Source organism: Oxyura jamaicensis, chromosome 1 (assembly GCF_011077185.1).
Source record: "Oxyura jamaicensis isolate SHBP4307 breed ruddy duck chromosome 1, BPBGC_Ojam_1.0, whole genome shotgun sequence".
Classification (NCBI taxonomy): Eukaryota; Metazoa; Chordata; class Aves; order Anseriformes; family Anatidae; genus Oxyura; species Oxyura jamaicensis.
The window spans coordinates 71361608-71384880 of NC_048893.1; the positions used below are offsets into that span (position 1 = coordinate 71361608).

At 37.8% G+C, this 23273-nt stretch overlaps 1 protein-coding gene across 1 annotated transcript; it reads right to left on the bottom strand.

The window, feature by feature from the left end:
• Window positions 1-430: 430 nt before the first annotated feature.
• On the bottom strand, window positions 431-16519 carry NUP50 (nucleoporin 50). The gene is made up of 8 exons (XM_035309775.1): window positions 16256-16519; window positions 13469-13547; window positions 12192-12275; window positions 9964-10159; window positions 8852-9508; window positions 7814-7892; window positions 6071-6189; window positions 431-4323 (listed from the first exon to the last, which is right to left on the bottom strand). The coding sequence occupies exons 1-8, from the start codon at window positions 16504-16506 to the stop codon at window positions 4103-4105; spliced, it is 1686 nt and encodes a 561-aa protein (XP_035165666.1). The 5' UTR covers window positions 16507-16519; the 3' UTR covers window positions 431-4102.
• Window positions 16520-23273: the final 6754 nt, after the last annotated feature.

Genomic DNA, 23273 nt, shown 5'->3' on the forward strand with positions numbered 1-23273 from the left:
AGAAGAATCACCTTATGACCTAGCTTTTAGGTAGTGCTTTTAGGCTATATCTAAAAACCTAGTGTTCTTGATACTTTTAAGGCAAACACAGGCAAACTACTTTTGATCTTGAGCCTTTTAATGTTTAAGTTGCAGGGATTTTTTTAGCTGTCAGCCCCCACAGTAACCCACAGTAATTCACTTAATGTTCAAGAACCAGTTTTTTCTCTGTCTAGTGAAAGGTCGCCCTAGCTCTCCCCTTTGAGCTGATTCAGCTCACTCTCCTTGCAACAGGAAAGCGTTTTGCTGAACTGGCTCTTACTGATGGGCCAGCAGCAGTAAGGCCATGTGCAGGATTTCCAAGGCTGGAGTTCACCTGCATGCAACTGAGTGTAAAATTCATTTTATTCATATAGTGTTTAAAGTCAAAGTGAAAGGGATACACACAAGACACTTCTCCCATTCATTTATTCACATTTTCCATGGATTTTTGTACACTTCCTCAATGTGTTAGAACTAATGAAAACATCGTTACATGACAAATTATGTGAAAATTAAATATCCACTGAAAAATTCAGAGCAGTTTGAAATCTATTAAACTCTAACAAATTGTCACATTCAACATTTTTATTGAATTCATACTAGACCATACCACTTTAAATTGTTTAATGTCAGTTATTTCTTGCACACAGGCACCAGTTACAAAGTTTTAGCAAATGTAAATAAGGCATCAGAAAGGAAGTTTTAAGGACATTTTAAGTGTTACAGTGCTGCAAAAGGAGCTGAACAGGAGTTATTATTAAAGCCTACCTCTTGTTTTATGTTCTACAACATATGGAACTATACATTTCACTTGAACTTTTATGTCCATCAGCCAGAAGATATTATTGGAAGACACTCACCGTTGTGTTGCCAAATAGGTCATTTAAGAACATTACAAAAAATAAAAAAATAAAAACTACATATAGCAATGTGGTATTTTAAAATGAAATTCATACCAACTGTAATAATGTCCCTTAGTGATGACTGAAAATTAAAAGAAACTTAGATCTTGATTTTTTTTTTTTGGGGGGGGGAGGGGGAGTAGAAAAGATTTCTAAGCTGCTGAAATTTCAGTCGCAGCAAAAGGAAGAATGCATGTAATGCATGTTATCCATTAGATGCTCCAACATGTATGTACAGTTATAGCAGTCAAGGTATTAACTCAAATTAGGGAGGACCCTTACATCTTTAAGATCAGGCATCTGATGCTGTTGAATATAATATGTGCCAACCAGGAATGCTTCATTGAGTTGAAATCCTGATCAAAATTCCTTCCTTGTATAGCATATGCCACTTTGTTATGAAGGCATTGATTTCTGTGCTAAAAACTTGCTTTTAACTCATTGTAGGCCTTTCCCCCCTATGAAATAATCCCTGGCTTTTTGCAATAACAATGTATTTCAATATTTAACTAGAAACTGAAGCATCAAAGATTTTTTTTAAACAGTCTTAGAGTAGGATTGTGCTTTATACCTGACCAAGTGCAGTTTGACTTCCTTCTCTTGCATCATAGTTCAGATAATTGCAGAGTCACTATGAATGATGTTGATTCAATCTCTAATTTGCAGTGAAACTCTTCCCTCCTCTTAGTGGCAACTTCCCCATGTAAAAGTTTTAAAACCATATGTTTATACATATATCTGACATTCTCATTAACACAGGATTCCTATTACTTTCCCTTAGGCTTTACTGATAAATATGTAAACTGCTAAAGAATCCTGATTTCTCATCTCAATTAGTCTTTCCCACAGCTAATAGAAAATAGTACTTGCTGACATGGATATTGTTTTCCAACACACTTTTTTATTACTCTGTTTATCTTTATTATTTTGTGCTCAGAGTGGCCACCCTTGAATACAACAAAGATGCATTTGCCAGTTTTAGAATCAGGCCAAAGATGTGCATGCAAAACACCAAGTCTGCCTCAATTTGGAGGCAAATCATTAAGGATATATAGAAAGTTCAGTTTGTCTCTAAGTGGTTTAAGTTAATTGGTCCACACTTCAATAGATATGTATTAAATCTATATAGCCATCGGATTTAGAAAAACACAAAACTAAGGCCACTGAAACACGCTGTATTGAATTGTTCTTAAAGTGAGATATATAAAAAAATCTGCTTACCCCATCCAGCAATCTAATCTCAAGACACGTCTTCATGGAACTATGTTTAAAACACTACAGTCAAAAGACAAATGCACTATTAACTGAGCCCTTGGACATTAAACCTGAGCCTATAATGAACTTTCAGGCAATATTCTGTTTTTCATTCATACACAATTAACATGTATGATCTCAGCTTTTTGGCCTCCAATTAAGGTCTCAGAAAGACAACAAAGTAGCCTCACTTATTTTCACTGGTTAAACACTAAGCTGGCTGAAAAGAAAAAAAAGGCACCAATTTCAAGTAATACTTCAAATGGTATCTCAACTCCTTTTGCACTTGAATATTGAAAATGCAATTCCTGTGACCTCAGTGTAGCTGAAAGGGAAACAAAGGCCTTTGTTTTTGAACTTTGGTCTATCAGACCAGATCCTCTACCTGGGGGGGGAAGGCCTTAACCTGAAGCATGCAGTAAATTAGGGCTGCCATTTGGTCTCCCATGGAGAGCAGAAGAAAGCTGGTAAGATGTGCTGCAGCTCATCAAGAGGTACTGCTGCTTTTTCCCCATTAGGCATTACAGAGTCCCTTGTGAGAATTGCATCATGCTGCTGCTTTCACCTGTGTTCCCCACGCCCCCTTAGCCAGAGGCAGGTTGGTGTGTTTCTTTCATCTCCCCAAGCTGGTCAGTGAGACAAATACAAGGGCAGTTCAAGTTAAACATTAGCCTCTAGCTCTTTGATAGTTTCTAGAGCTGGAACTGAAGCAAAAAAAATATTTAACAGGGAAGGAGTTTCCAGCCAACTAGGACAAGGTTTGAAAAACAAAAGGATTTTTTAAAAATGTCTGATAAAGCTGAGATGGAAATTCAGAACAGAACAATGTTCTTATCTATGAATTATTGCCACATGGTTTAACTCTACTGAACACAGTTACAGATTAAACTAGTGCTCCCTATTTGTAACAGAAAGCTTGTCCTAGATCTGCAAACTACTGCTCTAAAAATACAGTGATACTGTATTTTTAAGCACAGGGGAAGGATAATTACTGAAACATATTTGTGCACACAGTTGTGGTAGCAGCCCAAGACAAGGTTTTTATAAAAATCCTGAATTTTGTCTGTGAAAAGTTATCTTCAGTAAAGTACAAGTAAGTAGCACAACACATACACTTACAGCTCTGCCTCTGTGGTGGTTGAGTTTTAGCCCAAGGGATTAGGGAAGAATTCCTCTGACTGACCATAATGGAAGCACAAGCCTTTGCCTCTGCCTTGTCAGATAAATGCCCTCTGTGGTTGTGGTCCAAGATAAACAGTCTTCCAGTTGTCTGCTTATAATATTGCACAGCATTAGCTTGTTGCTACAGTAATAACAGAACTGACAGTTCTCTAAGAAACACCACTGTCAACAAGATTATGCAAGCAAACTTTGTTTTAAATAGCTAGAGATGCAGTCAAAAGTCCCCCAAAATCACACAAGTCTGTAAGAGTTGAAACAGTACAATATACATCATCATTAGTGTTTGGGTACATTGTCATAATTGATGGCTTAAAAAATTAATCTCAACAGAACATTAATATTAAAGTTAAAAATCAGAGTACAGAAACAGTTTAAACAGTTACATTTGAACATCCTCTCAAAACAGGAGGGTTCTGCATTGCACCACAGTCTATGAAGAATCTCTGGTGCCCTAATTTTCTACTCTGATTTCAGTCCATTCAGTCACATGACCAGTGTTAAAAATATGCCTTAATTTAGATCAATGTGGTTTATCCAGAAGAGGTCCTGTATTTAGATGTTGAAAGAAGGGAGCATGGTCCAACGTTTGTTCTATTAAAGCTTTTATTAGCTAGTTTAGATTTTCCTCACAGATTTTTCCAGAGTTTCTATAACAGGTCTTAACATCAGAGTAAGATTTAAGTGTTCAAGTGAAGTTATGGAAGAAAAAAATAAGAGCAGCAGCATTTTGGCAATTTCTGAAATCACTGACTGTAGTATACTTGAGCCTCCTTCTTCTCCAGTAAGATTTTGTGCAACTCATCTGCATCCTCACTTGTTTTCACCCTTATTAACATAGTGACAGGAACAGATGGATTTTTCTCATCAACTGGTGGATTTGGAACACAAACTATAAGAACATTGTTTCTTCCCATTCTTGTACATGGCATCTTGTGTGGAATTAGAACATTCAACAGTATGTTTCCTGCATAGCAGAGAAGAAAAAATCAAAGTTAGAAAATTTCCATCTTTTACTGTAGTATGGATGTTAGTATACTTACTAAATAGGGATTTAAGTAAGTTTGTTTTGATGGAAGGTAATTGACAAGTGCCATATAAACTTGTCTTATTTTTCTCTAAACATCTGTGCATAGCCACTGTCCTGATTTATTTCCTCAGTAGGAATGAAGAATCTCTATACTATATCCTCCCTTTTTTAAAGGGAGGAATCGGAAAAATATTAAATGATAGTAGGGCCACGCAAGGAAAAGGAAATGAAACAAGGGAGGATCAGCAAATAAGGAATTAAGTCACAGTACTTAGTTTATGCTTACACAAGTTATTCATTCTTAAGCATAGATCATAAGCAGAAGCAAAAAGTTAGCATGTACAGACATAATTAAAAAATGGACAAACCATTGTAGAATAAGTACTTTGTATCCTCAAATGGTACACCACAACTGATGTTGATACCACCATGTTACTACTAATGGCTTTATGTCAACTTGTTAAATTCTGTCATGAGATACTCAGTATTAGTGGTGTATTAAAACAATTGCAAACAAACTCAAAATCTGCATCAACAGAAGATGCACCCATTTTGTAAATCTGGTAAATAGTTCAGAACACAGTAGTAGTATTTAGGGAAAAGTCAGTCTTCGCCTTCCTTTCCAGTTCAGTTTTTCAAACACAGTGAGATTTTGGGAAATTATAGTACTGTATGAAGATGGCAAAAAAGGAAAGTTTGCATCACTATGACTGTAGCAGGTTGTACAAACCCATGCTTGGAGACACCAAACTAAAATGTCTTCAAAGTATATGGGATTTCCTGATACATCACCTCAGATGAAAGTAGAGGGAATTAAATCAACATAATGAAATTAGCGTTGGCTGAGTAAAAACTAAGACTTCTGTTATAGGGCACGCAAGTTGGAAAAAACAAGTTTTCACCTGCTCTACTCATTCAGACCCCTAAAGAAATGCTAAGAGCAATGACAACTCTGCCATACATCTGCCTTCAGTTTTATTGATCAGAAGAGCTGCCTTGATGGAGCCTCATCTCCATCAAAACAAGTAAATGATTTAGAAGTGACTGACACAGGAATCCCAATCTCACCAGACATTTGAAAGCTTCCCCTAATGGGTCTGTGGAAGGTTTTTTTAGACTTACCAGAACACTTTATGAAGTGAAACAGAGATGAGATTTACCTGTGACCTACAGGTACACCATGGCTTAAGTTCTCACATCTTTTATGTGTAATTTACTCTGTTTTATTGAAGTTACGAAGTACTTGTGAAGTCCACATTTGCTGAAGCAAGATACTAAGAGGTAGTAAAGTTTCTCAAAAATTAATAGCAAATCATATGACAATTTGCCTGCATCTCAGCAGGAAAAAAATATGTTGATCTTCATTCTTCACACCTCTGATGTATTTCTACATGATTGTGGCATCTTAAATTTGAGCTTCAAAGCCATTAAACAAGTCAGGAATAGAGTACAGCTACTAAAACATATGGGGGAAAAAAGTATCCAAACATAAACCATAATCTATTGCTTCCTTGCACTGCTTAAAGTGCATTATTTCAGAATACCTGTTAGAGGCATACAATTGCTTGATATTATTCAGAAGAAAAAGTTTTCCATTAACCTTGTCAGTTACACTGTGTAACAAAATCTAATGCTTTGCATGGAATTTTACATCAGGACTTGTTACTAGATTTAATTTACTTACCTAAATTGGTATCTGCTCGGACTAGGAGCTGAGTTTTTTCCTTTCCTGCTGGTTTCAAGTGTAATGTTCCTACACCTTTTTCTTTAAACTCGTTATCCTTTTTGTAGAACAGCTTGCATCTGTGCACAAAAAGCAAACCTAGTTTGTGCAGATATGCAGAGATAAAATACAAATATCTCCAAATATATCAGTATGTAGATATATGCATGTATCTGACTACTAGTAAGCGTTTAATAATCAGTTAATATTCTATGAGTAACAAATATTTATTCTTCCTGATCTTGATGGCTTCATTTTCTAACAGATGCACTAGAACAATTCAGTTGGAAAGGACTTTCAAAAGATTCAATCCAACTGCCCGACCTCTTCAGAACTAACCAAAAGTTAAAGCCTATTACTGAGGGCATCATCCCAATGTCTCTTGAGCACTGACAGGCCCGGGGCATCAACCACCTTTCTAGGAAGCCTATTCCAGTGTCTGACCACACTTGCAGCAAAGATTTTTCCTAATATCCAGTCTGAACCTGCCCTAAGCTTTATGACATTGCTTCCCATCCTGTCAGCAGCAACCAGCTCCACTTCCCCTCCTCAGGGAACTGCAGAGAGCAGTGAGGTCACCTCTCGGCTCTTTTTTGCCAGACTGGGCAACCGAAGTGTCCTAAGCCTCTCCTCACAGGACATGCCAGCCAGCCCTCAAACCAGCTTTGTTGAGATGCCCTGGACGCTTTCAAGGACCTTAACACCCTTTTTATATTGTGAAGCTCTGAACTGCACACAATATTCAAAATGAGGTCACACTAACACTATATATAGTGGGAGAATCAACCCTTTTGATCAGCTGACTATGCTGCGTTTAATGTACCCCAAGATAAGTACAATGGTACTTATCAATTCAGAAAAAGGAAGATCAGTCTTTCTTTCAGTACTGAAATGACATATGTTACTTTTGGGGGAAAAAAGACAACTTACAGCAACTTGTATGCAGGATCTATAAGGAATAATTAAGGAGTAGCAGCTGTAATTACTGTAATGCACTATTTTAAAAACAGTGATTGCAGAACACTACAAAGTTACTGTATCATTCTGGACTTATAATAGGACTTTTACATACGATTTGAATACACTGGAGCTGGTCTTAAAATAACAAACCTAATACCATTCTTAATAAATTGGCTTGCAAATTCTCTTAGATAAAGTAAAATACTTTTGTAGATGAAAATTCTCTGCCAAGTGTTAAGCAGACATACAATTACTTGGACTACTAAACATGATTTGAAAAATTGTTTCAGGTGGAGTTAATCTCACTTTGACGTTAGAAGTACAACTTGTTCACTTCTTCATGCAAGAGTTTGTATTTTCCAGCTGAAGAGTCTTATTTTAGGCTACACAAATAACTAAGCATCCAACTGGTTTTGAAAGTACAGTAAGTTATTTCTGTAGTACATGCCCTACAATTTAAGTTTACAAAACCAGATGAAGGCGGAATTTTTTTCAATTATTTAAAAAATTATCACAAATGGTCATCACAGCTGTGTCCAAGACACAGCATTACTAAGATCCTACTTATCTTTGTAAGTACCTTTTTACAAGTGGAACTTCATGTTCTACGTAGCTTCCTAAGAAGCTTTATTAACTAGGAAGTCAAGAACATGTAATTAATTTTTACACTGCAGTAGTTAAGAATAGCAAAATATAGATATGAATTCTATTTTCAATTTGCTATTCTAAGGTAAAGTCACTTACTTCTTTGAGTAGAAAGCATCATCCTCTTTTATTTCATTAACAATGACTTTTGGTGGCTCTTCTTCCTTCTCTTCTCCATCTTTAAATAAAAAAAGTTTTAATACATCCCATATGTTAGTGTTATAAGCATATAATCTGGAAGGTGTTTTGGCTTGTTAACTAGAATTTATTTATGCATGCTGTATGTTACATAAACATGCAGAGCCTGTCAGTAATTGCCAAAATACCTTTAAGTCAATGTGGGCTCTAAACAAGCTTTACCTACAGAAAAAGTCTTTGTTTTCATTCAGCTGCATGCCTCAAACAACTTCATGCTCACCTTCAATTTAAACTGAATGAAAATACCCAAACATCAAACAATCAAAAAAAAATTAAAATACAAAGTTTAATGAATAAAATTTAAGTTAAAGCCTTCTGATGGGGAAAAAATAGTTGTAAAATTTCCAAGAGTAGCCTCTACCAATTATACATACCCCCAGAGACCAAGTTTAATTTGGGGGAAGGGTAATCATTTGCAGGAGTGACAGCCAAGAAACAGGAACAGGATTAGGCCTTTCCAGTCCCTACAGCTGCTATACCATTTCTATAGCTGACTATATCCAAATTAGCTAAAAACTTTCAAGTAGCATGCAATTTTATTGTCTCTTGTGGTCTGGTAAATAAGATGCATGAAATCACGAGGGATCTTTTAATTAATCTATTGGGGAAAAGCACCAGGTATGAAGTGTCACAGAGGCTCAAAGATGAACATACCAGCTGTTTTAAGTTTCATCGTTTCAAGTCTTGTATTCAGCTAAAAAAATATTCTATTACAGAGTATAAATTTGACAGACATGATATGTCTGGTAATCATATACTTGAGTGTTACTTAAGCAGCATGCAATACTGAGAATTCCACATTGATAGTAAAATTTTGCAGCTTTCAAATTCAGTAACTATGATTTAGTTCAACTTAAGTGTTATTTCATCTTTGCAGTATTCTTCAGTCACAATCATTCACCGTTTAGCATTAAAATGTTTTTTGAAAATAGAATTTACCTTTATCATCACTACTCCCACTTTCTGTCTGAGCTTCTAATGCATTGGTGGATACTGCAGTGAGAGACTTTGTTGAGTTTCTGTCTTTTCCAAACAAACCTGAATTCCCAGCAGAGAATGAGAAACTACTAACTGTTCCTGAGCCAAGGGAACCCAAAACAGAATTGTCAACACTCTTGCCAAAGTTAAATGAGACAGTTGATGTAGCTCCTAATGATGGGCCTCTTTTTTCTGCTGTAACTTCAGGTTTTTTGTCCGAGGTATCCTCAGTTTTGTTGTTGAACAAAAATGTCGATCCTTGCTGTAGCTTTGAATTCCCAAATGTGGGAACAGGCTGAGTGCCAGGTGTCTTGCTTTCATTTTCAGAACCACTGTCACTACTGCTTCCATGTTGTTGTTCAATAGTTGCTAAATATTTCTCATAGTCTCTAAAGATGGGTGTCAGATCACACAGTGGGTTTGTGTTTACATGCTTAACTATCCAGTCCCGCACAGAACAGTTTAAAGCTGCTAACTGTTTGTGATAAACACTAGAGCTGCAGACTTTACTCTGAGTATAGCCAGAAGATGATGGTTGGCTGCCACCATTCGTTTTTGGGCTTACAGCCTTCTTTTCAGTAAATGCAGTAGTAGCCGGACCATTTGATATGGTGGATCCTATTAAAAGAAAAGCATGGTTTAGAGTGTTTTTTTCCCCCTCCAAACTGCATTTCTCATAAAACCCTAAGCTAATATCTCCATTATTTCTGTTTTAAATCCATTAGTTTTGTTCAGTTATTACACTGTAGTGTGTTGCATCACGACACTGTACTAGATAGCACAGTTTTAAAGTGTCCGATAGCAAATGTGTTCCATTGCCTTTATCTCTAAAAGGTTTTATCTCCAGTATTGCATCAAGAATGACTTCAGTTTCCACCTCTTAAAACTGCATGTATTTGATAACTTGTCTCTCCACCATAACAAAAACCTTTAGGAAATTTTACAAAGATCAAGTCTTAAAACCTAAAAGCAGAACTATAGGGTTAGTGAAAAAACAAAATCCATCATTACATTAACCTACAGAATTTATGGCTGAATTTTCTGATGAATATGCATGCTTATTTAAAACTTACCAAATACAGATTGTGTTTCAGAGGTTGTCTTCAAACTGCTGAATGAAGGAGTACTAGAGATACTACTGCTTCCGTTAGACAGGCCTTCTAAAGGCTTTATTCCTGCACCATTACCAAACCCACTGAAGCCGCCGCCTCCTTTTCCAGAAGGCAACATAAAGCCTTTAAACCCTTTAAATGCTCCTCCACCTTCAGACTGGGGAGAAAAGAGAAAAAGACAACCAGTTACATACACCTCCATACTTCTATCCTCACTTGATATTCCATTTATTTTACCCTCGTTCAGTGTCTCATTTCATGTCCCTTATTCTAAATCAGCTATGTAAACAGAGTTAATAGCTTCCTTATGACACCTACTGCTGCTATTTTTAAAAGACTCAGATGTTTGGAATTAAAATAAACTAGTTATAGGAAGTGGATACCTAGAAGCTGTTCAGAGCAGTGAATGTGTCTCACTACCTATTTAGAGATTCAAGGCATTTTGTTTTCTTTAAATAATTATGTAGCAATATATAGTTGTAGGCTTATTTTCAGGAACTTTTAGTATTTACAACCACAATTAGAATCCAACTCTTCAAACCACTCATCAAAACAGTGTATTTTGTAGTCACCTGTGTAACATTTAAGTGACTTACAAAAAATATTCTTATGTCACTGATGGGAAAAGCAAAGACAGACTGTACTTGATAAACTAACATGTATGCTTTCTGCAACTTTTTCATTACCTAGTTCTGAACATGATCTTTATGACTATAATATTTTATGGTGTAGTTTCTTACATGTTTTTAAAATACAGTCATACAGCACAATTAGCAACCAAACAGGCACTGCTACTTTTAACTACTACATATAACATCTTTTGAGGTAATGAGCACTTATTATTGGAGTAGAAATTCTCTACTTTCAATGTCTCTGGACAGCAGTCAGAGGAAAAGGAGAATCATTTCCAAGTTTCATCTGCTTTTGCTACTGAGAAGTAGAACTTGGCAACTGTAGGTTCACTTCCAATATCTGGCCTTGCGGGTCTGGGCTCTTTCCATTTCCCTTCGTGCTTTACTTTTTCCAATTAATGCCTCAATTTCTCATTTCGAGTTAGCTATTTTTATCCTGTCTTTTATCAGTCCTACCTCTCTCTGGACATTCCAGTTAATCAGCAGTCTCTGTAGCATTCTGCTTGCTCCATTTAGGAACTTCAGTTTCAAGTTTGTTTTTGTAAATGTTTCACAGATTTATCATGCAGACTCAGCTGTTATGCCATCTCTTCTTTTTAGACTTTGTCTAGTCTATCCTACCTCTTCTTCCAGCTCTGATCCTTAACAGCTAACTCCCAGCCCTCTAACTGTTTCTTCTGCAATCATCTAGTCCCCTTTCTCAAAGGATTGTTTTTCCATTTGCTTTTGTCCCTGAATCTCGCCTCTTCAAGTTCTGTTTCTTTTCCTTACATCAGAATCCTCTACTACCTCTGTGGCTAAAACTACCATAGTCAAAAGTGGAATGGGACACAATTTCTATTGCTATAACAGAAGGAAAATAAAGAGCACAAGAGAAAAACTTTTAACTGTGCCTAGTCCTGTTCTATCTAAAGAAAAGTTTGGATGTGGTGCTTACAGACATGCTTTAGTGGGTGATGTTGGTGGTTGGGTGATAGTTGGACCAGATGATCTTGGAGGTCGGTTCCAACCTTAACGATACTGCCTAAAAGCAAGTTGGATGATAGGTAAAATTTCTACCCTGTTTCTAACACAGAGCATGCACTCTTGAGAGAGCACAAAAAGATATATATGACAAAGCATCTGTCGAGCATTTTTGAAAGGACTATAGTCTGGTTAGATTGGGTAAACCCACAACAAAGCCCAACTGCCTTTCTGTGTTCATTTGTTATTGCATTGAGTAAGAGGCACTAAAGCTCTTCAATGGGAAAGAAGATTATCATTCTTTAAAAGAATCATCTCTTTAATTCTCACATCAACTTAACAATTTGGCTTTTACTTGTTTAATGCCTGCCTTGGACATCCTCCAGCCCTCTAGTATGGTTAACTAGTATATTTTGATTTCCAGGCTTCTACCTCTGCAAAGGTTGGAAGCTCAGTAGTTGACTAGCTGCATATACCCTTTAAATGATAACCTTATGTAGTATTGTTACAGGCCCAAAGTAAAAAATTTGAACACTTACGTAATATTTTGCAATTGAGTCAGACTACGACAATCATGTTCAGTGATTACATTACCTCTGATCCAATGTGTCGGCGCTTTGCTTTTTTAATAGCTCTGTTCTTCAGGACTTCCTCACTAGCCACTGAGAAGGTTCCCACCTTTGAGAAGAAGTTATGAAATCATTAGTGAAATTCTCAGAATGCATAAAAGTATCATAGTCTGAAGAAATGGCTGAGATGCTGAGATAGTTCTTGAACACATCTGTAACGCTTTTCCGTAACAACTAAGGAATAAAAAAAATTAAAGTACTGTGATTAGTAACATATAAAAATGTTATAGTACTGTTGATACTGTCACAGTTCTGTCTTTCCTGTTCTACATTTAATTTCCTTTCAGACAGACTGCAATCTCTATTTTTCTAAGACAATTCAAGAAATTTTGTTGTTGTTTTTTTTTTTTTAAACAAGAAAACAGTATATTTGCTGAAGGTAATCTGTCAGTATTGCACTGTTACAAACAATACTCAGCTTAGAGGAGGTATATTGAGATGTATTGACAATATTCCACAACCTTGGAAGTTCAGTTATTAGTGAAGGTTTTTAATTATTAATTTATTAATACTTATTTTAATACGTTATTAATTACTACCCCAAAATAAATGAGGAAATCAAGTTTCTTTATATTCATATTTATGGAAGAGTACTATCAGTTTTCTTTCTTAAATTCTATAAGCCTAAACATTCAATATTTTTAGTAGCATAGAAGCTAGCATAACTTGTTTAGAGATAAAACACAAGCCTTAAATATGAGACACTAACATGAAAGTCTCTTTTTACAACCAGATGAAGTGTCTCATTTGACTGTTTGCTTAAGCCCCCTGGCTGCATAGGGATATTCTGCTAAGCACTCCAAACTTCTGAAATTAACTACTACTGACCTATAAAACAGCTGGGAGAGATAAGAAGAAAATATCCAAACTGTATTATGTCAGTGAAACTTAAAATCAACTATTTCAAGAAACCAAAGTCACTTTTCTTGTGAACTGAATAAACATCCATCACACAGCTGAAGGGTTCAAATGTATTATATGTTCTAACATGCCTGGGTTTCCCTTTAAAAATGTAAAGTTGCTCTCCTCTATGCCACTGATGTCATTTTATCTGTTAAAAGCTGCTTTGTCATGTGGTCTGCATATACTGGAAGCTTTATTAAAAATAACTAATTTATATAAAATAATCTTTAATACACTTTCAACCAATATCACTGTAGATTTCACCCACAAGATGAATAGCACACGTAAATAACTATCCTGCTACCTGCTGGGGGGAAAAAAATCTAATGTATAGTTTACCTCCTCAGCTTCATCCTCCTGATCCCAGTTTCTGTCAGTCAGTTCCTTTTCTGCAATTCTCTTTGCCATTTTTCCACACCTGTGTATAAAAAGTCAGAAATGCCGAGAATCAAATACACAGGAATTAAATTCTAAGCAACCTTGATTTGTATTATTCAGAACAAGTAATTAGAATCAGAGTTCGTACAGAAGTCAGTCAAAATTGGAATGACCATTGAAAACTGAGTGTTTTTAAAAACAATGAACAGCATGTGAAACTGGAGTTGTGGTTATTAGCCAAACTTGATATTAAATTTAAGCAACAATAGAAACATGCAGTTCAACTACAGGTTAACTGTTCTTTAGCAGCTGAGCTGGCTAAAAAATTCCTTTTAGTCCCATGATCCATTCCTTGTCACTGCTTACTCTGAAGGGCTGCAAAAAAAAAAAAAGTTGAACACATGAAAAAGGATCTGGTTAAAAGATTCCACATCCCAGTCTATCTTGCTTCAGGATACCCAAGGTAAACACGAAGAGTCTTGCAAGAGTAAAGTTGCTTGACAGCACCTAAAATGAATACTGTTAAGGACCTACTGAAGCAACTGGCCAGCCAGCTTACTTTGGTTAAAAATGAACACACTCTCCTACAGAAACCAGGGTTGCTAGGACATTAATGAGAATGTTGAAAAAAAAATCTATTGCAAACAAATGATTTTCCTCTACAAGAGGCCTAAAATATATCATTGGTTTTAGATCAATTAATGCAAGCAGCTAATTGTTATTTTGCTAGTTACTACTGCAGTGTAAATCAAAAGCAACTCTGGAGAAGTAATGCTTGTAGTTTTAACTTCTGAATTCCATTTTAGTGAAGTACAATTCACTAGCTATGCTCAAAAACAAAGAATGAATACAGCTATGTTATTTTATCTGAAAGACCTGGCAAATAATCACATTAGTAAAGTTTTATATGGAAACAAGTTATTTTGACTGATTTTATCATCTGACATTAACATGAAAACTTTTCAGAGAAAACGTAGTTTTGTAGCAACACAGGTCTTAAGCAAGTGCAAGAATTAAAATTGCTCAAAAAAAAAAAAAAAAAAAAAAAACAGGTTTATGACAGAGACCTGGACAGAAGATAAATCCATAAATAGTTGAATTTCAGAGCCAAGAAATGACAACACGTGATTACAGGACATCTTGCTTAGCCAATTAAATATTTTTAAACAGAACAGTAAATCCAACAGTACAGCAGTCTTACAAAGGTCATAAGTCAAAGCTGTGAGTTTTGTTCTGACACACAAATTTCACAAGCAGAGGCAGAGTTATTAGGATCTTTCAGAAGGGCAGTGACAAAGACTGGTTTATATAAGTCCTTTAAAATGGCATAAACAACACCATACATAAAGCAGGTGTCCTGCTATGCGACTCATGATTCTCTGCAGACTGCCTGTTTAAATCAAAGCCAATGAAAAAACTAAAGATACTTATTTTAAAAATGGCTCCAATATAGTTTCCCACAAAAGTATACAAACGCCACCAGAGGAAGGCAAGATTCCATCTCTTTGGCAGCAGCCACAGCTCAAAGGCTTGTGAGACTGTAACCTAGAATTACTCTATCAGATCCCACAGAAGATCAAATTACCACTCTTGGTGCCAGCCACTAAAGCATTACAAGCACTGCGTTAACCAGAAAGCCTATTCTCCACTAAAAGGAAAAAGCAGTAACCAGATTGGCCTAGGCTCCAGGTTCTTTACACCTATCTCTGTTTACATGATTTCTCTAGATCAGTACTGAAAATAGGAGCAGACAAGAGTATCTAACATACACAGACAGCAACAACAGAATTCTAGACATTTCTAACCTGTGAAAGAAGCAATGCAAAGCCATCTCTACCTGAAGTTTTCTGTATCTATACAGGACAACCTTCAAGAAGTTTTTGTAGCAAGTGTTCTGAATAGGTCGAGATGGGAGTATTTTGAGAAACAACTTTTTATTTGAAAAGCACAACAGAGAGGTTTTGTTCAGGTGCTGCAATCCACCTAGTAAGTTATTTACTATCCCTTATTTAATGTAACATTATGAAAATTAGTCTGAATTCTAACAGTACATTCCACATTACAGTTTACCTACTGTAAGGCTTAAAAATTTGCCCTATTGGAACGCACGACCTAAGACTGGGGAGCAGAAGAAATCACTAGTCCTTCATCCATACTTAAGAACCCTCAGCCACGCCGTGTGAAGATGCCACGTGCACTGCAGCCACTTTTTACCCCTTGCTCCAAGACAGGAAGCGTCCGGGGCTCCTGACAGTGACAAAAGCCTCGGAACTGCGCGGGCGCATGATGGCAGAGCCGGGGTTCTCCCTTCCTGAGGCACTGCTCTATTTCAGCGCAGACTCCTGCGGTAGCACGCACGGTCCCTCTGGCTTCCTTGTCAGAAGCCCTGCAACCGCCTCGAGGAGATCCTTACTTTACTCCCCCTCAGCCGTTAACAGCAGCTCGCACTCCCCCAAAACCGCCGGCACTTCTCTCCTCAAGGCGCCGTCCGCCCCTCACAACCCTGTGCGTGCCCGTGAGGCTCCAGGGACTTCCCGGCCGCCCGGCGGCACCCTCTTTTGTGACTCCAAGGGGCCTCGTTATTCCGCCAGGTGCTCGGGAGCGGGCGGGGGGGGGGGGGGGGGGGGGGGGCGGTGGTGGTGAGAGGGGGGTGCAAGACATGTTTTCAGGCCGATCCTGCTTTCCGCCCTGCAGGAAACCCGCGCCTTCTCTCACGGACCGGGCCCAGGGGACAGTGTTGCCACTTACCCCCGGAACACCTCCCCTCGCGAGGAGTGACGCTCACTGCGGGGCCGATGCTGGTGCGGGTGGGTGTCGGAGCCTGCTCGCGGCCTGCCGGGCTCCGGACCCCTCTCAGCATCCCCCTGCCGGGCCCGCCGACGCTGCCGCCCGGCCTCAGACGGCCGCCGCCGCCATTTTGTGCCTGCGGGAAGGCGGCGAGCAGCGCACTCAGGCACCAGGCGGACACCGTCCCCCGCCAGCCCTGCAGCAGCGCGCATGCGCCCCTTGCCCGGCTGCAGCCTCTCGGGAGGCACATGCTCGGTGCGACAGGTGGGCTGTTCGAATGAGGGGGTCACGTGCGCGGGCGGCCGTTGCGGCCGTTGCCTGAGCCGTTGCTCCGGGGGCGGTCGACGGGGCACGCTGGCGAAGGGCTCGTGGCAGACCCCGGCTCGTCGCTCTTCCTTCTTCCCGCGTGATTAAAGCGTATAGCTAGAAGCCACTGGGAGAAGGCGGTGCTCTCCCCTGTAGGTTTAAAACAGTGGTCTCCAAGCGTTTTTGGATGATGTGCAGTGGTCGTGTGACCGTAGGGCAGTAATAGTGACAATGAAAGCAGTCAGAAGGACGGGAAAACTGTGGTCTGAAGTCTTAGGATGCTAAGCCAGCAGGTGGAAATACCCCGACCTAGAATTAAAACAACAAACTTTTCATAAAGAACACATTCTTGTAAAGCTTACCAACTCAATATATGGGATGGCACCCCCCCCCCTCCCCCCCCCCCCCAAAAAAAAAAAAAAAAAAGACTGGTTTTCATCCTGTCTGGGACCCTAGGATTCCTGAAGCAGAGAGCCCTTCCTCAGTTGTGTTACTGACTTTCAGCCTTCAAACACTGTAACTGTTTTTCTTTATAACATTGTAAAAATATTTTGAACCATTTTCAGATAACAATTTGGAAAAGTCATTTTACCTGCTCTCTTGGGATTCTAGATATACTGTTTTAAAATGTGGCTCACTGCACAGTAATGGCATAAATGATCATTAATGCCTTGAATTTAAAGTTAAATATTTCTTAAGTACCTTGTTATCTTTCACTGTAGAAATAGGACTGTTGTGGTGCAAGTAATTTTTTTTTTAGTTGGCACTCGGCTGGTTATGCTTAGATATATATGTTTAGATTCCATCAGTGATGCCATATTTTAAATACATAAATGCAGGAACACACTAAACATTCTCCTTTTGCATTTTATAGTATTGTCTATGAGGTAGTCCTTTTGAAAAGTTCTCTCCTTTAAATAGTCAAATCAAAAGTGTGAAACATTCCAACTTTATTTGCTCTCCTGCAGATTCCTAGTAGTTCAAGGACATCCTTTCCCAGAGTTTTTATGCACTCTGGTTTACCCCTTCATAGTTGCAAAGTCAGAGACAATCTTTAAAAAGAATTTCTGAATTAACTGCACTTTGCTTCTGTTAGCACAGAAGATACTCAAGGCTCTTACTAACAAACACTAAGACTCTATTGTCCAGTTTTCACAGTTTTCAGATCTGTGTTCCTAGACTTTTGTTAAAAGCTGTTAAAAACCGTTAAAAGCTTCTTCATTTATACCACTCTAAGGAGCCTTAAACTCTTCACACAAATTAGTTGTTTAAGGACAAGCAGATAGCAGTGCAACTATGAGCAGATAAACCTAATCGATGAACTTTTGTAAAAATGCAGTATTCTGTGTTCTCCCTATGAGTTCTGGGTCAGGTGGCCAGTTCTTGTTGCTCTCGAAGAGCTTTCAATTTTCAGATACTTTTCAGTTGTCCTTGCTAATTAGGCTCAGTGTAATACAAAACAAGATGGGCATCTGTGGGTGAGGTCTGTTTGATTTACCAGGTATTTTTGAGTATTTGCACTCAGAAATGCTGAGATGACAAAGAAACCATAGCAAGAGGCAATAAAGTGGTCAAGAATATGATGGTCATGGTAGAATAGATAATCTTATTTTTATTTCATTCCATAATATAAAAACAGGTTCAACTTCGTGAAGTGGAAATCCTACCTGGTAGAAGGCTGTGACTTAACAGATGCAGGTGAGAAAAGTTTTAAGTATGACCTGAGAAATTAAATGAACAGGCCCTGAACAAATGGGAAGTGTGGAATAACTAGTACAACAGAAGCAGGCTGGGAAGGTTCAGGGCTAATAGCAGAGCACAACTGTTATTTTAGTATGTTGTAAGAGGAATGCAATACTTAAGGGTTGGAAGTTTACTGTTGAGGAAAGTCAAACAATTACGAGCCCTCGGATGAAACATTTAATCCAGATTTGGGCACTAACATTTCAGGTTGATGCAAAATATCCACATGATCATAAGAAATTATAAAATTGAAGAACAGATGACTGATGAAGCAAAGTCAAAATAATTTTTTGTTTGATATAAAAAAGTAAAGAGTTGGGGGGCAAAGGATGATTTGTCCTCCAACATGTTGCCAGGAAAACAGTAAACCCTCCTGTATGTCTGCTGAGAGATGAGTAAGTAGTAATAGGCTTTATTTATAGCAAGAGAAAGTAGAAGTTGACATCAGAAATTCTGTAAGTTTAAGTACTACTACAGGCTACCAAGGAAAAATCACATCATCGGAAATTTTGATTATGTGTTTATGACAAGTATCTTCCTGTTACATTTTGTATAATTTCTGAAGATCTTGTCTGACGTTGTCCTTTTATTGCATTTAGTTAAGATGTACTTTGAGCATGTGGAGGATACACAGATACAACTCCAGGCCAATCTGGTTGCAAAGCAAAACAACATGTGTGACAACATAATAACTGTCAAGCAAAATGCCTATGGAAACCTTAAAATGAACAAGCTTACACCAAAATATATCTAATTCTGTTTCAGAAAGAATGTACTGATTAAGAAATGCATGAGAACATACAACATTTTTCTTATCAAACAACAAATTTCTAAGGACAACTCCCATGTGATTTATACAAACACTGGCTTTGTTGTTATGTTGTCTTTCTACTTGCTTCTGTTTTTCTGTTCATTTTCTTCTGGGATGCTCTCAAAATGCTGTACTCTCTGTTCTCTGAGGTGGGGACCTGTACAGCTTATTTACATGTGCAGTTTCTCAGTGATGTCGGTAGTGAACATTATCAGTTCAGATCACAGTGCCCCTTAAACAGATAAAAACATTATCAGTTCAGATTATAAAGCTTTAACCTTATAAAACTCTGCTTTTCTTAGCTTTGTACAGCACCCAGCACATTGGAACCTAAACACAGGAAGTGCTCATCTCTGCATAATAAATGCACATAGGAGTACTCACAATATTCTCTGCCACACATACTCTAATATGATACACATACAGCTAATATGATGCTATATAGGATGCCATGTGCTCATAAACGAGTTATGCTACAGGTTGAAGTGGGTCTTACAGAACTTGTTTGTTTTAAAGACAGGAGCAAAAACTGGAGCTAAAGTAAGATTGGAAAAGAAGAGCTGATATTTTGGCTTAGATGCATAAATGCGTATTTTTCTGTTCCTGCGTTTTGATCATTTTGACTAAATTTTCAGAAATGGTTTTGTGTGAGTTGCTTGCTGGGTCCCAGTTTCTGGTATACTGAACACTCAAACACTGGCAGAGACAGTGACCTGTCCGCAAGCAAGTAATTTGCCTCTAGTCATCAAGTCATCAAGTCATCAAGTAATTTGTCTCTAGTCATCTTTGAAACATTCATTTATGAACACATTTTGCCTGGTTTATATACTTACCTTGTACAATGTGATAGAGAATTACAGTGTGATCGAGAATTACATAAAATTATAAAGCTGTCTGTTTCTAAATAACTTTTACTGTAAATTGAGTCATCTCTGCTTTATGTAACTTTGCTATTGTTACAATACATTAAAGTTATATTCTGTTCTCTTCCCAGTGCTTTGTTGTACCAGGTCTTGAAATACTGCCACCTGATGCGTAATGCAATTTTCACTGAATGCAATAGCACTGTTTTTAAGTCTTGAATCTGCAATGCTAGCACATCTGAGCAGTCTTAAACTCAGTAGGCCTTTTGACAGGTGTGGATGTTAAGAGGCTCAAGGTCTTACTTTGAGAGGTTCTGAACTGAAGTGAGCTGTGTTTGTAGTCCGCTATATCCAGACAGACGTCTACTAAAATTATTGCTGTAGTTAGACCTCAGTGGGCAGAGTTAGACCTGTGGATAGAGTTTATTTAAGCTTTCAAATGAAAGTAAAAACTAAAAGCTGAAGTACTTATTTATTTATTTATTTATTTTTAACCATTACCATTGGTAGTAGGACTGAGTTCCCCATTTGTTTCTATGCTTCAAGAAATCACATACTTTTGAGAAAAGAGATAAGTGTCTCAGAGACCTTGCAATCCTTTATGTAGTAAATTGAGCCTCTTTGATTTTCATGGGAGAGCAAACCTGTGTATCAGTTTGTAGAAGTCACATAAGATTCCCACCCAGTGAAAGCAATCCTGTGCATTTGTAATGACTGATTATTTTCCAGCATGGGAAATCAAAGTACAGTAAATGAAAATACTTTTTTGTTTGCTAAGTGAGCTGAATTGTCTCACTAGCACCAACAGGAACTCCAATGTTTACAGTCCACACAGTTCTCTTAAAATCAGCATATCCTGTTAGAAAAGCCTCAAAATCCTTCCTGTTCATTATTGTAACATTCTGAGATCAGACTCTACCTCCAGTGTAGCCCCGCTGGGGCAACCCAACCTGTTCAAACAGAGATTGAATCTGATTGCTGTCTGTCAGGTAGGCACTGGCACCAGTCTTCCAGTGAGCAGAAAGTGAGAGAAAGGGTGTTTGGGAGTGCCCGCACCCCAGCCAGCCCTAGCTGTCAGCTGGCCCTCTGGGTCCCTCTGCCAGCTGTCACAGGCAAGAGCAACCCTGTGACTCGTGTGCACAGCAGACTGAGGGAACTGTAACCTGCCTTTAGCAGATTTTGGCACAGTTCTGCCCCACAAAGTGTTTGAACTAGCTGACTGAAAAGCACAAGTGGGCAGATATAGTGGGCAGTCCTAGTGATATAGGAAAATTTCCCTGGAGAATTTGTTTGCGAAATATTCAGGATAGATCCAATTAAAACCCTAAATACAACTTGCGCTGGAGAAATATGGATTCACTCCAACATTTTTAGTTAAGTTCTTTGTTCAGCCAGGTTGAGCCAAGTCTCAGGACTGCAGCTACTCTAGAACACTGTGAAAATGTAAGCCAGGTTTCAGTAGAAATGGTTGTGATTTAAGTCCCATTCTAGAAAACACTATATAATGTCTTGTTCTAGCAGCAAAAATCATCAGAAATAACCTTATGAGACAAATATCATCCGCAGGCAGGGCTTTGTGTCCAACTCTGTCTTCAGCCTGAATGCTGAAAATAAAGATTGTAATTTTGTCTCGTCGGGGCAGAGAACACGTTAAGAGGAACTGAAATCCAGTGTTGCCCTTGCAAGATACCCTATTTAAACTGAAAAGGTCACTGCCCACATGCTTGTGTCACTACTGTTCACGTACAGTGTGAGGCTTTGACAGGTCATCTGTTTTTACAGAGGATGAGGCATTTCAGGTGTAGGTTGCTGAAAAAAATGCCAAAATACTAAATACAGATATCATGTTGAAAAGTAATCAATGGGAAGGAAAGAAAAGGAGAAAAAATCATTTTAATACATTGTTATTAAAATAGATTTTTTTTATTAAAATAGGTATTTTCTCCACTCTTTACATGTTTTATTATTCCAGGGGTGTAGCTTTTTAAACTGCTTTGTCTGTCAACTCTCACTCACTGTAACTAAAGCACCCATAGTGCTTAAGGAAAGGTCCGTTTACTTTTAATAAGAATTTTTTTTCTGGGCTCACTTAGTAGGATTCTAGGCATTTACTGCTTCTGTTTTTTATGCTTGTATGTTTGGACATTTTTCTCTGGAAGGTCTCTGAGGAATCACTAGCAAGTATTTTAATTGAAAATGTATTTGTTATGCTGTATAAGGACTCCTGGTCTACACTATGTGAATGACTCGATGATTAGGAAATATTCAATGCTGTGCAGTTATACAAGGGTTAGAACCTACAGTTCTGTTGAGAACTTCCAAGCACCTAAGAAGGCTGTGTAGACTTGTTAGCACATAATTTAAGTTTCTAAAGGAGTGTATGTCATGTTCATCACAGCATCAGAGAGTTCTAGATGTAACACCCATTTCCCCAAGGATGCAGAGCTCTACATCTTGAAGAGGGTCAGTACAGCAGAGGAGCTGTCTGAGATATTAATAGTTCAGTCCCTAAAATATTCCAGTTGACATGCCTTGTCTGAAATGAAAATAAATGTTTTTATTCATTTTTTTGTTGTGTGTTTTAGCAGAGAGGGGAAGGGAAGGGATTGAAGGAGGGAGGGGTGGAGATTCTTTGCATTCTTCCTTATATTGTTGGTGGAATCAATTGGCTTCTACTACCTCAGCTAGAAGAATGCCTGTGGAAATCCCATCCTTGTTCATAAAGAGATTTTATTGTTGCCATTATCAAGATTCTTCTGTTATTAGAACTTTATCATCATAATTGTAATATTAATTACTTACTTCAAAGTGAGGTCATTAGCCCTAATTAATATTTACAAACACATAACTATTGAGATAAAACATTATGAAGAGTGGAATATTTTGTCATAATAATATATCTCAGCACTCCAAGAGTGCTTACAACACTCTTCAGTTCAGTCTTAGTTGCAAAATTGTCCCAACTGTCAAATTTTCTCATTCTCTGACTCTACAGTAAATTCTGCTCTAGCAGACTTCAAACAAACGATTAGCTTGTACCAACTTTGCAGATCTTTGCAGCAGTAACTTTCTTAGTTAAAAAAATACTAATTACTTGAACTAATTTCCACATGTAAGCTTTTTCTCATTTTACAAACAGATGTCATATTTTTCTCTTTATCTCCATAAACTTTCAGGAAACCATCAGGTTTATTAACATTTTCTATATTTATAGAAAACTATTTCTTTATGAATATCATATTATGTTATTATCTAC